The 14,353-nt window shown below is 43.8% G+C and overlaps 1 protein-coding gene across 1 annotated transcript in view; it reads left to right on the top strand.

Annotated features, from left to right (window-relative positions):
• Positions 1-14,353, top strand: part of CALD1 (caldesmon 1) — a 197,444-nt gene that overhangs the window by 93,007 nt on the left and 90,084 nt on the right. The window contains exon 3 of the mRNA XM_010566129.1: positions 9,692-9,803. Within this exon, the coding sequence (XP_010564431.1) occupies positions 9,733-9,803 (71 nt within the window). The 5' untranslated portion in view covers positions 9,692-9,732. The remainder of the gene's footprint in view (positions 1-9,691; positions 9,804-14,353) is intronic.

The following is a 14,353-nucleotide window of genomic DNA, read 5'->3' as shown; positions in this document are numbered from 1 at the left end:
TCACTAGGCAAGAGCCCTCAGCATGCTTTCTGATCCCGTGGCTTGTCCTGCTTCACTGTGGTGGTATCTCGTCACGTGGGCTCATTGTGGCTTTGCACATCGAGAAGGGACTAACAGCATCACAGTGATTAGCACTCAGCGCATGGTTATCAGCTCCTATGGGCATTTCTGTCCCGAGCTACATCTCCACTGCACCTAGCTCCAGCTCAGGGTCAGGCTCTGCTCCTCTCCCAGATGCTTGCTGTCCTGGCTGGCACTTGTGTTGCTACACGTCTCCCCTGATGCATGCTCCACTGGGCATGCTTGCAGCTATGCCATTTCCCTCAGAGAGACGGCAGGCAGTGGGACTAGGGCACATGGTGCATCTGTGATGTCTGCCAGCTGAGCTCCCCCTCCAGAGGACTTGAAGTTAGATGAGAGAGCATTGACAGGAATAAGTAATTTTTCCTTTTCCCTGTGCCTTTAAAGGCACAAATTGAATGGATATAATGTGGCAGTTTTATTTGCTAGGCCAGAAGCTGAAGACTGGCTTTTCCATAGCCGTGGCAGCTTCTTCTGCTTGTGTGATATTCTTTCCCATGCTCTGATTTTTCGCTAATAGATATCAATGGGAGAGCTGGTGTAGGGCAAGAGGAAATGCATTCTCCTCTTTAATATGCGTTGGTTGTCTGAGCTGGACTTAACCTGTCTTTTAGTGATGTTTGTCTGTTCTCCGCTATTATTAAGAAACAAATAGCTCCTGACCAGAAGGTGTTGGCATGGGCACTCGTTTTCTGCTCTTAGAGATTTCAGCAAGAGATGAAGCTGGCCAACAGCTGGAGCATTGCCACAAGTTTCAACAGTCAGGCCACAGATTTGCAACAAAGCATGCAGGAGGACTTAAATGCATGATGTGGGCATTCCCGTGATTAGATTAATGTGATGAAGCTGAAGATCTTCGCTGGTAGAAGCAGATAAAAGACAAGGGTAACTGGTGAATGATATCACATGAGCCTGCTTCCCAGTGTTTGAATGCAGAGAAAAAGTGAACGCAAGTCAGAACTCATTTTGGGACTAAGCACTTTTTCAAACTGTTTTGTAGACTATGAAATCCCTTTGATTTCAGTGTGTTTTGTCCTTTGAGATGGGGGCCTCATTGTCATTACCTGGGATATATTCACTTATGATTAAACAGTAGTAAGGGGCAATATAATTTTCAGCTGCCCTTTGTATCTGCAGCAAAGGCTAAATATTTCCTCAGTGATAATGATATGAGTAAAAAGAATTTTTCCCACAATTAAGCACTGCAAGAGTAAAAAAATTCTGCCTTTACGTGTGTGTGCACAAAAGTATGAGAGGACGAAGTAGCCTATATTGGCATAATCTGAGATCATACCAGCTTCTGACATGCAGGGTGAGCTCACTGATCTTTTGTAGTGTACATTAGATGAATTTGACCTGTGAGGGTGGAATCCAGCCCTGACTGAAGGCTCTGGGAAGTCTGCCAGGCATTCCAACAGGACTAGGATTTCAACTGTAGTCTGTATATGAGTAATATTTCAGTATCTTCTGATCTTTGGGGACAAAATTTTTGAAATACTTCAGAGGACACTTGAAGGGGAGAGTCAAGGGTCAATCCTCCTAACATGAGAACCAGTGTCTGTGCCAGCAGCTTCCAGCTATGTCTTGTTTCTTCCTTTGTCTGCTAATGGGAAGTGATAGACAAATGTCACCGAGATCAGGGGTGGGACCAGTATATGCAAATCCAAATGTCAAGAGAAAGCTCTGCCTGGCCCTTATGTCAATGTGCAGTAGGAGAAAGATGAGGGAGGAGTGGAAATGGCATACCTGCACTCAGCCTGCCCATGGGAATAGAGACAAATGGAGACTTTCCATTGCAACTGACTGGCTCTGAGATGATAGGTCCTACTGCTGCATGCTTAGAAGTGTATTGCAGTGTTAGCAGCAGCACGCTAGATGTTTACTAACGCCTCTGGGATGGTGCAGCTCTGTAATGCTCCTTCCCCAGTGCTGAATTAGATCATGGATATGAGAGATGGACCTGAACAAGTATTTAAAGCCATGGATCTTTCAGCTGCAGACCCAAGGAGTGAAATTTGTGGCAGGGGCAATGTCCTATAAAAAGCTCCCTGTCAACACTTTTCACATGGTTCATGCTGCAGCAGCAGGAGGGCAGCACAGGGCCTGGCACCTGCAAGGACATGTGTGGTACTCACTGTGGTAACCTATGCTTAGCCAGGGTGGGTGAAACCTGTTCAGCACCTCTTTGAATCAAGGGCCTGGACCATGGTGTGGTCCTGTGGGCCATCAGTAATCTGCAGAGCACCAAATGGGATTCTCTATTCTACATAATCACTACATAGTTTTGCTCAGGATGCCACAGAGATGTTAACTAATATGTTAATCAGGTTTAAAAATGCCCCACCAATGTGCATGAACTTTTTTTACTCCTGTGAAAGATGAGATTGAGAAATGTACCTTATGCCACAAGCAGAGATTTTAACAGATGGGTTTTTTGACTTCCTTGTTGAAATTCTAGGTAATTCTCTGCCTCCTTTTCATAGAGACGTGATTTGGACATACACATGTAGATGGAAGTGAAATGTTCTGAGAACAAAAATTGGGACTGAGAAACCTCCAAAGTTTGATTTTCTGATGCTAAGTATGAACCACACTTGGTTGGTTTGCCATTGATGAATTTTCCTTGGAAGTCCTAAGAAGCATGGTCAGATGAAACAAGGCTAGATTGGAATAAAACCGTGTGTTCACATGACCTAATACATTTATTTTGCCCTGAGTCCCAAATGAGCTATTCTGTTTGGGAAGGAATAAAGCTGCTTGATAATGAGTATGTGTGTATGTGTATATGTATGTATAAGAGTTCATTATCTGCAGTCAACATGAATACTTGGCCAAGCTTATGGTAATAATTGCAGATGTGGTTTTACATGAAAGGAACATTAAAAATGAATTTATGGAGGAAAGAAGATCCTCTTTAAATGTAAGCCTTACTATTGGTAATATATGATTGCCAGTGATATCCAACATCTCAGATTAAAGAAAGAGTATGCATGAGGTGTGAAAGGACAAATCAATCCGTTGAACTCCACCTTTTGACTTCAATGAAGTTGTGCCTGTTTCTGAAAGATCTGAGTGGCACTGAATGCTTCTAATGCAGAATTAAAAGGGGAGCGAGGAAAATAATTTTCAAATGTTTTCTGAGAGATTTTCATAGAAAACAGATTTATTTGTTTTGACTGAAGATAGATTAAGGAACTCTAATTCTCCCAGATATTGCAGTAGAATGCTTGTCATACCTGCATTTTGTGGGTGCCAGATTAAACAGGTCACACTTAGACAATGAGTGTTGCTTGCTGAGTTGCTCTCAGCTGCAAAAGGGGCAATGAAGAGGTTCTGTTTTCACTTCTGAGGGGGAGGAGGTAGAAAGAAAGGACAGTGGTAGTCCTAGGGAGATAGTGGATGCCATGGCATGTAGCCAGCTGGAGCAAAATATTCTTTGTGCTTCTCACTGACCAGTCCTTTACTGACATTTGAAAGGTTTATATTTCCACACCAGGGCTTTGGGACAACTGGAGACAGATGGGAAAATGGGACGTTTGGATTAATGAGTTTACAACTCGCAGAGCTGCCTGTAGTATCAGTTTATGTCAAGCTTTAACGAGGCATTTGATCCTTTTTGTGGGAGTATTAAAAAAAAAAAAGGAGGGCAATGACAGAATAACTTAGGTCTTGTGTTACCACCTGATCCTGCAGTGAGGACAGATCAGAAGTCAGAGGTCCATCTCTATGCATGTAGAAAACCTTTGTGTAGTTGGACTTGGAAGCCTTCCTTTTACTGCACCTCTGTAGGAAAGGTTCAGAAAGAATTTCCCTTTATCACCTTTGTTCAGCCCTTCTCTGCAGCAGACGTTTCTATTTGTAGGATACAGCTTTTTTAGTACTGATGTTACAGTTACATTTAGTGGCTGGGACTGAACCAGGAGTCTGGTTATACTTTAGCCTTCTGCAAATGCACAGTGAGAAGAACTTACAATTGGTGGAGATAACATAAGGACTAAGAGGCACAATATTGACCGAGGCTCGGTCCCTAAGGCCACACAGTAAATCAGAGGTAGAAACAAGCAGGAGTACCCCGGTTGCTGGGTTCACCCGAATGCTAGGCGCTGGGCCATGATATCTCATTGGCCTCTTTGTTCTGCAGTGTGTTACTTGAGTTCTCCTGGAAATCCTGAAGCTGTTTCTCTTCACACTGTTCTTGCCTCCTGCTGCTTGGGATGAGGGAAGGAGGGGAGGGAAGGAAAGACTAGGAACTGGTCATGGTTTCTTTCATGAAGAAACCTGGTATTGTCCTTTTAACTACTTTAGCGTTTTTCTGTGCTTCCTGTGAGTCCTAAAATTTCTATCAGCTCCCACAGAACAGGGGTCCTGCAACAGTGCAGGATGGGTCTGTGCTGGTACCCCACTTCAGTCACCAGCTTGAGACGCTTGCTGGGCTAAGGAAGGAAGGGGAGCTACCTGGTGCACAGTGCATGTGGATGTCTTTAACGAGATAAGAAAGGAATTAAGCAGAAAATCTCTCTTGTTACAAAGAAACCAAAAGCTGAATCCCCTTGCTCCCCTTCAGCCCTCATTCTTTAATGACGAGTAGGCCAAACTACTGAGAGGGGGTCTGGCAAGAGCTCTGATCCACGCTCTCTTGCATGGGCAGTCATCAGAAACTGCAATCTGCCTAGCAGTTGTCTGCGTGAAGCTTGCCCTGGGCATTCACAACACCGGGGCAGCGAGCAATCCCATGTTAAGGAAACAGGCATGACTTTCAGGGTCTTTGGGCCTGAAGGTCACCAAGAGGAAATCTGCAATTGTTTCATTGCACTGGGAGGGATGCAAGACGGCGTGTGCTCGCACAATGCTGTCACCAGGTGTGGCCAGCGTAGAGCCCTGTGCAATACACAGCTGTGCTATATTAGGGAATATGCTCTGCCTGAAGTTTCTTGGCTCAACTAAGTTGAAGCTGGTGCAGAGACTCAGCATAAACATTGCAGTCTGGGAGCTCATACAGTGTAATGGAAAAGTGACTAGCAGGTCTTGAAAGACAGATATTTTTGTTTCTTAAAGACCTGAGCAGTAGTTTGCATTTTCACTTGCTTGTTACCAGTCTAGCTCATCTGTTTTTTTAAGGCCCCCTGGGTACTGAGTTGTCTCTGAAATCAGTGCTGGAAATAGGGTGAGGACAGTATTAAACCTGAGCCAGAGCAAGAGGTTATTTTGCTCTCCATACAGATGGATACAGATTATACAGATATGTGGTTGTGTGTGTATTTCTACCTAGCCAATTTATTGTTTGCTTTCAAAAAGCATATTCCAGTTAATTGCTGTTAAAATATTTTGTCATATATTTACAATTACTATGCGTTCCTATGATTCTTCACGCTGATGAAAGCTGAAAGACGACAAAATTGTAAACTCTCTCATGGGATGAGACATAAAGGGGAGTGGGATTTGCATGCATGTGTTTTGTACCAGGAGGGATTAAATGTGGCTGTCTTTGAAGGAAGCACTTTTTAGCAAGACAATGAAAAACTCAACAAATTTTAGTAATAAGCCAGTCAGCTGAAGATCAAAGGCATTATGTGAAGTGCAGAGATGAAAACGAGAGAGATTGGTACTGCTTTCGAAATGAAGAGTGTTTTTGTGGGGAGATGGTATTTGCAGGGCACGTTACTGTGACTCTGATTCAAGTAATGTGGCAATGCTGGTAAATGTTGTAGGTAAGTTACTTTGCTTATCTGTCTTCTTTTAGTCTTAGCATGTCTTCAGGAAGACCACAGGGTTCATCAGACATCCTGTGATCTAAACGTTCAGTCTCAGAATCAAAAGAGGTAGGGACCCTGAGAAGACCCTTGTATGTGAGGCTGTGGAAAATCTGAGGTCCTCAGCAAGAATTATCTTCAGTAGTTTCTGAGAGGTATTTTTAAAAAAAAAAAAAAAAAAAAAAGCAAGCAAGGTCAAAGATCTTTGTAATATTCTTCCATAGGTCCCTCTTCTGAGTCTGGTGGTAGAAAACTCCTGAGAGTTCGCTTCAGAGTCTTTCAGTATTATTTCAGTTGTGTAAAGGTTGAAAAGATGCTGAGGGTCTTGTTTTAAGGTAGGAGCAACAGAATGATAATTTTTGTGGTGTACCCGTTCACAGTGTAAGAGTAGCCCATACTCTAGTAATTTGTATACGTGTGTGGATGTCAGGGGAATGGAACTGATTAAATAGTTTGACATCTACTTCTATTTGCTAAAAAAAATATTTATATATTTCTGCTTCTTTAAAATTTATTGATGACTTCTCATTGAATTAGGTGAGAAGCATACCTGGAAATAATTCAGAGAAAAAAAATGAGATATCAAAACATTTTCTATCATACTTTGAAAACCAAAATTTTTATATTTACAATAAAATGAAAGATTTTTTTTTTTTTTTGAGGTTGAATGAAACATTACTCTTGATTTGAAACAGTTTTCTTAATGACAGTTTTCCTCTTTTCAGAAAAATGCAACTTTTTTGGTATGACACCAAATTATTAAAAAAGTGTAACAGGAAAAAAGAAAGGTGCGATCAAAGAGAAAAAAAAAATTTTTTTTTGCACACCTGGGAAGGTCACACAGAGAGACATTTTCACATTTGGTTCTGAAGGCAGGCCCTGGAGTGGAGGTGGGTGGAGTATTACATTTTGGCCCAGGATGTTTTCACTCATGAACAATTTTCATTTTAAAAAAAGTAGCATCAAAATGTGCATGCTCCCAAAAATGGCTTGTAGAAAATACTTCAAATAATTGGTACCTTCGTCTATAAGCAAAGCAATTTTCAAATCTTCTGAGAGGCAAGAACACTCAAAGAAACTCTCTTTTTGTAGAAATAGGAAACATTTTTAGAGAGATTGATGAAGTTATTTTCTAGTAGTTTTCAGAGGCTGAAAGATAAGAACCCTTTTGGGGAAGACAGTAAACAGCACTGAATAGTTGACTTCTTCAAGTGGACCTTCTAGGTGATGACTCATTTTCATGCACTGATATGGCTTTGCTAACTACAGGTTGTACTGTTGACCTGACCCCCATTTCCCAAGTGACTTCCTCATTTTTGAAAAAGGGATTTGACTTGCAAGTCATCTGAATGCCGTGAAGTGGCTGGACCTCAGTTCTTTTAGAGGAGACACTATACTCTAATAAACCCTAGACACCCTCCGGAGATGTCTATCCATCTGAACTTCATCGAACAACAGAAAAGCACCCTGTAGATGAAGACAGGTTGTTGCATCAGGGAACTTCTTGTAACTGCTGTGTAACCTCCCCTATGTTCCTGGGAAGGAAGGAGGGGAGGAAGAACAGAAATAGTTCTGGGTTGTTGTTCTTACCCTCCTCAGCTTTCCTCATGAGGAAGGCAGCTTGAGCTTTTGGAGATGAGAGATGGTGCTGAGGCCCATGTAAGAGGAGAAGGGGTAGAGGTATTGGCTGGGACATTTGGAAAGGGGATGGGGAAAATGTGGGTGCACAGAGTCTGGAGCTGGGGGGTCGAAGGAATGTACCTTAGTCAGGAGATGTGGAGAGAGGGATGTAGCTGGCTGTGTAAGAAGTGATGAAGGTGCAAATAAATCAGATGTCAAAGAGTGTCTGCTATGGGGAGGTAGAGTGGGGGCAAAAACCTTTGGGATTCTCAGTTCTAGCACACAAGGTGTCAGCCTAACAGTCAGCTCTTTATATTTTAAATCCCTGATGGTGACTGTGCTCCACAGACTAAATACTGCTACCTGGTGCAGTCTTAGTTCCTGCGGACACTGTCATCTGCCCTCTGTACACAGAAGCCCAGCATGCTGCTTCAAACTTGCTCTCTGTAGTGTACCATTCCTCCTTTGATCATCGTCTCCCAGCTGGGGGGAACCACATTAGTCCTGCAACTCAGGGCCCTCTAGCAAAGGAACTGAGGCAGGATTTAGCTGCACACGTAGGCTGAGATGAAAACACTTCTCAGGAGAAAACAGAAGATTTGCTGTTCTGTGTTCTTCAAGGGGTTCATAGTGGTAAGAATAAACACATGATTTGAAAAAATGTCTTGTTACAACTTGCTTCTTATATATATTGTCTAATTGTGCATTAAAAAAAAAGCAGCAATTGCAAAGTCACTATTAGGTTTGCAAAATTAACTTTCCCTTTGAACCTCCACAAAACAACCCCAGCCAGCCAAACACGAAGAAAGTCACAACAACAACAAAAATTTAAATCATTTTAAATCCCCCAATCCAGGAACAAATCAGAAAGAAAAACACCCCCAGGAAAAGTAAACTAATAAAATAACCTTCGCAAAACCCCTGCCCTCAGCAGTGTTTTAATACAAAGGAGGGGGCAGAAAAAGCCACGGATTCCCTTAAGTCATGAGAGGCTTTGCTATTGCCAGTGATTTTACGGGGAGGGCACTTGGATGCTGCACCAGCGGGCAGGAATATAAAGCCGCGAGACAGATCTACATCTGCAAACAGAGCACTTCAAATAATTTACAAATGCACCTTGGCTTTGTTTTCCTTAAACGGCAAGCAGTTCATAAGCCACCTTTGAAAATCTCAGTTTGCATCTGCACGCTGGCTTTCTCTGCGGTGTAAATGGCTGGTCTTGTACTAACGGGCTGGAAAACGTTTTGTGGGGGGGACGTGGGGGGTGGAAATCCTGGGAGTGCAGCGCCTAGGCTAGGATTGCAGAGGAAGCTGAGGCCTCCAGCCCTGCACAGGAAGCAATCTTAGAGCAGGCCTTAAATGCCAGATTCCAGGCAGAGTTTAACTAACCACTGACAGCTCTGTAAACAAAGCAGGGACAAAAAGAGAACAGCTTTCCCTTTCCTGGTAGTCATTTTTGGTTTGGGGGCTGCAGGGGAATTCTGTAATACTCGGCTTGATGGGATATAAACCAAGGCTGGAAAGGCTTTGTATATGAAGAACTGTAAAGGGGAAAATATTTCATGGACTAAATCATAAAGAAGAAGGTAGGGCACAGGAAAACGCGTGGATTAAACTACAAAAAAAATATTGCTGCTTCTGGTTCTTTGAGTAGGATTTATACATAGTTTGGCTCCTCCTGGGTGGTATTTAAAAGCTGCGGCTTATTTTCCTTCTCTTTTTCCCTTCTCTCCTCTTTTCTCTTTTCCTTCTTTTCTCATTTTCTTTTCCCTTTTTTTGAAGGGGGGGTGGGAACGGACAGACAAGAACTAACCTTTGTAAAACTTTTAATTATCTGTGCAACTAAAGAAAATAAGAAAGCTCTTGTAGAGCGTTTTTGCTTCTTCCAGTAAAAATTGGAAGCTTAAAGTTAAAATCCTGCTCAACTGTTGCTTTTGTTTGTAGAAAAGACCTGTGACGTTACAAATAGCTAGTCTGCGGCTAGCAGATGTATACAGTCCTTACTTAAAGCATGTTGATTTAGTTTTAGCTAGGAAACTAAATGCAGGCATGGGCTATGTTTATCCTACAAGGCATTTCACTAATTTTGTTTATCTCAACAATACTGAGGAAGCTAAATTTTTTGATGGAAAAAGAAAATAGTTACAGTGAAGTTAAGAAAGCAAAACAAAACTAAATGGACTCGGTTAAACGCATCCATTGTGTTTTCTCTCTCACCTAAGTGGTCATCTCCCTTTTAGATTTGGATCTTTCCAGAGCTCTAAACGCTTGAACACCCACCATGGATGACTTTGAACGCCGCAGAGAACTCAGGAGGCAAAAGCGTGAGGAAATGCGCCTTGAAGCTGAGAGGTGAGGTATTACGTATGGAAAATGGTGCCGGTGGCTTGCCTTTGATTAGCAGTGGCTTTGAGGACTTCTGTCCTAAATTCCAAAGTATGCTATAGCTAACCAAAGGGTCATTGCTAATGATACGTGCCGTAAAATAGCTTTAGTTAATATTGTGGCAGAGGCTGGAAGTCAGGGGTGTCTAGTGTCTAATTCCCTCAGGCTCTTGTAAATGCCCTGGCTTCTAGTTATTTTGTTATATGGATGAATGTAAATAGTGAAGGTGGACTATGGCCACGTGAAATTATTGATAGGAAAACTCATGCTCAGATGGCATGTGAGTGCTGTGCAGAAGGGATTGTGTTTGTCTCTTCAGACATCGAGCTAAAATTATAAGATATCAGTTGAAAGCTGAGATACACTTGGTATATGTAGTATAGCATATCTGCGAATTGCCTGCCATTACTGTGCAATTACTGTTGTATTTGTACTGCCTGTCACTTTTTATTCATTTACAGCTATTTTATGTGGGCAACAAGGGCAGCATTTGCTATCAGTTATTACAGGTTTACTTTGGTGCAAATGAGAACAGAACTTGATGTGGGTATAATGATGTCAATTTATGAAAGAAGCAATATGAAAATACTGGGAATAACATTTCATTAACTAACCCCATTTTACACCTGTACAGTTCCATTTGCTTTAATGGAATTTCCCATGATTTACACTGGAGTAAGCAGGGAGAAAATCAGGCTCCTTTTATTTTTGTAATGTCTTCTCTGATATAAAGATTTGATTTAGTTTATTAACACTGCAGTGATTAAAAAAATAAAGGAACTTAGGTTTAAGCACATTTTGTTCTCATTTTTGTATTTAATTTTGAATATGGACTTCATTTTTGTTTCTGGTCTTTCCCACGTGCTGACAAAACCACGGTGTTTCAGTTCCTGAATGCTGTAGGAGAAAATACATTTTCAGAGCAGATGTAAATGGAAGTCAGCAGAATGTAATACCGAATATATTTTGTATACCTGCTTTGAGTTTTTTGAGTTAATAAGGCCCTGCTACATAAGCAGGGCTCTCTGATGGATGTTGATGAGGCTTGAGGGGGAAATCCCAGGTAGATGAGATGCAATAGCCGCCTTTCTTTCTGAAGGAAGTGTTGCCATGCAGAACTGGGTATATGAGCTCATCAGGCTATAAGCTGAACCTGTGAGCTCTGCAAAGCAGCAGCAGCGTTGCCTGCAGATAAATAAACTCATGTGAAGTGTGGTGGCCAAAAGGAAATGAGGCAACAGCATCCCTTTACAAAACATAGCTGTCACCTGGTTCGTGACCCCCCAAAAGGCAGAGAAGGAATGTGCCATGGCACTAAACTGCCTTCTTATTCCAAGTCTCCCCCTAGGCCTGGGGCAATATGTTTTTGTTGGGCAGCATGGGAGGGATTGCAGAGCCAGTGCTAGTGCATGGTATAGCGTGTGGTATTTATATACTTCTAGTATACTTGTGCTTTAAGAAAATATTTTTAAGGAAAGGCCAAGACTTTAGGGTTTGTTGCTAACAGAGGCCGTGGGTGGCCTGTGGAGGATCCTGGGGGCTGTAGTTCGAGAAGTGTTTTCTACTACGGAAAAACATCACTTGAACTTCCCTGTGAAGGCATCCAAGCTCTTACGTGAGCATGCAGAGGCTGTGGGGTGTTCTGGGCATCAGTGATGTGGCGTGGCCGGCTTGTGGAGGCAGTGACAGATGCAGGGGTTTGGGGATAAGGGGCTCTGCCCTCGCTGCCATGGAAGCTGAACTCCAGGACTTCAGGTGTATCCGTAAGTTACCGTGTGGCCTGCAATTTTACGCATGGGCCTCCATCCAGTCCCTGATCGTGCACGGCGAAACCGGAGCCCTGGGGAGGCAAAAGCTGCAGTTAGCAGCTCACCGGTGTCCCTCGAAGGAGCCCTCCCTGGGGAGCCCTGCAGGCTGATGGCGATACCTGCCCCTGCGTGATGGGGAAGCCAAGCACCTGGGCCAGAAAGTGATGGCTGTTGACATGGGAAACAGCCTCCTCCTCCCCACCCACCCACCCATGCCTGCTTTTGGGAAGTGTTTTTGTCATGTGTGTGGTGGCTTTGCTGGGATTTTGTGCGGTAACCTTTGTGGAGGAGGTGAGCTCGGTGGCAGCCTGGCCGGAGGAGAAGGGTTTGGGCCCGTGTCCCTGTTTTCTGCTGAATCGCTGCAGAAGTGCAATTTCTGCCCTTTCCCACACATTTGAAGGCTTTTAGCAATAAATTGTTGTACGCTAAATCTTGCTGTACTCCCTCTGCTGCTGCTGCCAACTTCAAGCATTCAAGTATCATGAGTCAGACCCCTTAAAAGTCACAAGACTGCTTTAAAAATCTTGAGATCTTAAAAATAATTTAGTCTGGCCTTTTTATTTTTGGTTTGCCTTAACAATAACAGAGCCTGATTCTCAAGTTCAGATGTGACTCTGGCAGCTGGGATCTCCTAAAACCTGCCCCAAGAGGGGCAACAGCAGGGGGGAGCTGAGCATCTGCCCCCGTTGCGTTGTGCTGCTCATATCGAGCTGAGGGCAGCAGCATTTGGGCAGTTGTTAACAAATGAATCTGTCATGCTGGATTGTTTTTGGTGAATTCAGATTTTTAAGGATTTGGGGATCATCTTCACCTTTGAAAATACGACTACAATGTGTTTGTGTACAGATCTTAAACCACAGCAATCTGCTTGCCAGACCTCTGAATACTTTCAGGTGTTTTATCAAGTGAGTCATGTGGTCCTAAAGAGCAGCGTGGAGGCTGAAAATGCTCCATCAGCTCTGAGCACTGGTACTTGCTGCTCGGGCACAGGGCATTTCCCTGTACCCTCCCATCAGTGGGCTGTAGCCTTGCTTTTGGGAAACCACTGCTCGTTGCAAGCATTTCTGCTGGGAGATGGGGGGATGGATGATTATGTGTAGGCTGTAACATGTTTGCTAGGTCCCCCAGACAGTGTTTGGGCTTCTTCGAGTTGAACAGTAAACCCAGAAGTGGAAGCAGCCATGTCAAACAGCAGTATTTGTAACTCAGCCAGCTGGAGTGACGCATTTTGCCATTTCCTGGGATAAAGGCGCACGGAAAGCCTCTCTTTCCAGCCTGACGCCCATGCCCAAGAGAGATTGAGGGGTGAAGGTGCCTTGTAGCAGCATGGACTCATGCACCATGTGCCTGAGAGGGTGTGTCTCTTCCCTAGGGGCCAGAGGCCATGTGAGGACTGGTCAGGATACATGTGCCATCATCTTCCCAAGTGTCTGTCATGCTGGAGCCACTGATGTCCAGCCACTTAAGTCTAATCTTTGGAGATGCTTAGTGCAAGTCCGATCCTTGAGGGCTGATGTTAGGCTTTGTGTTTCAGGGTTTTTTTCCATTAGAAAGCTGTTGGAAATGATGGTTTGTTGTGCCGTGTAGCCCTGGCGTTTTGTGTTGCTATGCTTAGGATTGATCCTGAGGAGAGGCTGGCTCTGTCTTTTAAAGACCAAGAGTGCGGTTCACCCCTGTCACGTGCTTTGGCTAGTAGTTCATGCTGTGGCAACTCAGATATAGATTGCCACTAACTCAGCAAAGCTAAGTGTTTTTTTGGCATTTTAAGCTCTTACTATTTCAACATATCCTGTATGTACTGGATTGCTCAGAGGGGCTTGCTGCACCCACCCAGAAGTTTTGTCCAGCCAGAATTTTTTGACTATTTGCATTTGTCTGGTATCTCTGGAGGCCTATCAGCATGTTTGGAGTAGCAGTGCAGACCTGTCTAGGGGGCATGTGGCCAACAGCAGGCATATGGGGCTTTGTCCAGCTTTCTCCCAGGCTGTCACATTTATAGCACACGCTCAGGCTGGCAGGGACCCAACAGCTCTTGTACCTCATGGGGGAGCAAGGCTTTCCAGGCATAGGCTGGGAAACCCAGGACAAAGTATGGCAGTGTTAACTGTACCTGTCTGCTAGCGTTTTGCTTGTGGTTTGTACTGATCAGGTGTGAGGTCAGGGAAAATAGGACCCTACCAGCCATTTGAGTGATGGGATGTGCTACACCTCTAACTGCTCTGCAGCAAAGCCAAGTCTTTATCCTGCCCCTCGGAGGCAGAGGGAGTCCTGTGCCTGGGGTGGTGGTCATATAAAGCCCTGAGGTCCCGGTCCAGAGCTGGCTGAAGTCAGTGGGAAGCTTTCCACTGATTTCAGTGGACTTTGGATTAAGCCCTACCTGAGTTATTCTAGCCAGATGATTTATGAAACTATCTCAGTGGCAGCCTTGAAGGAGCTGGATGAATGCTTTGCCTTCCCAGCCACAGGGTACATACCGTGCTGGAGTATCAGGGCTGTCACAGAAATGGGTTGCACTTAATTGACGGGAAAAATCCCATGTGTAATTGAAGCACAGGGGGACTGACTTCTTTCAACATGGGAAAAAACAAATACCACCTGTTGCTTTGTGCCTCTTCCTAGGCAGTAAAGTATGTTCTCTTGAAAAAAACCACCAGATTTTGTCATTTTGATGTTGTAACTGACACTGGAAGAATTTAGCCTGGGGCTGGG

Source organism: Haliaeetus leucocephalus, unplaced genomic scaffold, assembly GCF_000737465.1.
Source record: "Haliaeetus leucocephalus isolate CR32 unplaced genomic scaffold, Haliaeetus_leucocephalus-4.0 Scaffold206, whole genome shotgun sequence".
Taxonomy (NCBI): Eukaryota; Metazoa; Chordata; class Aves; order Accipitriformes; family Accipitridae; genus Haliaeetus; species Haliaeetus leucocephalus.
This window is presented reverse-complemented; position numbering and strand designations above follow the sequence as displayed.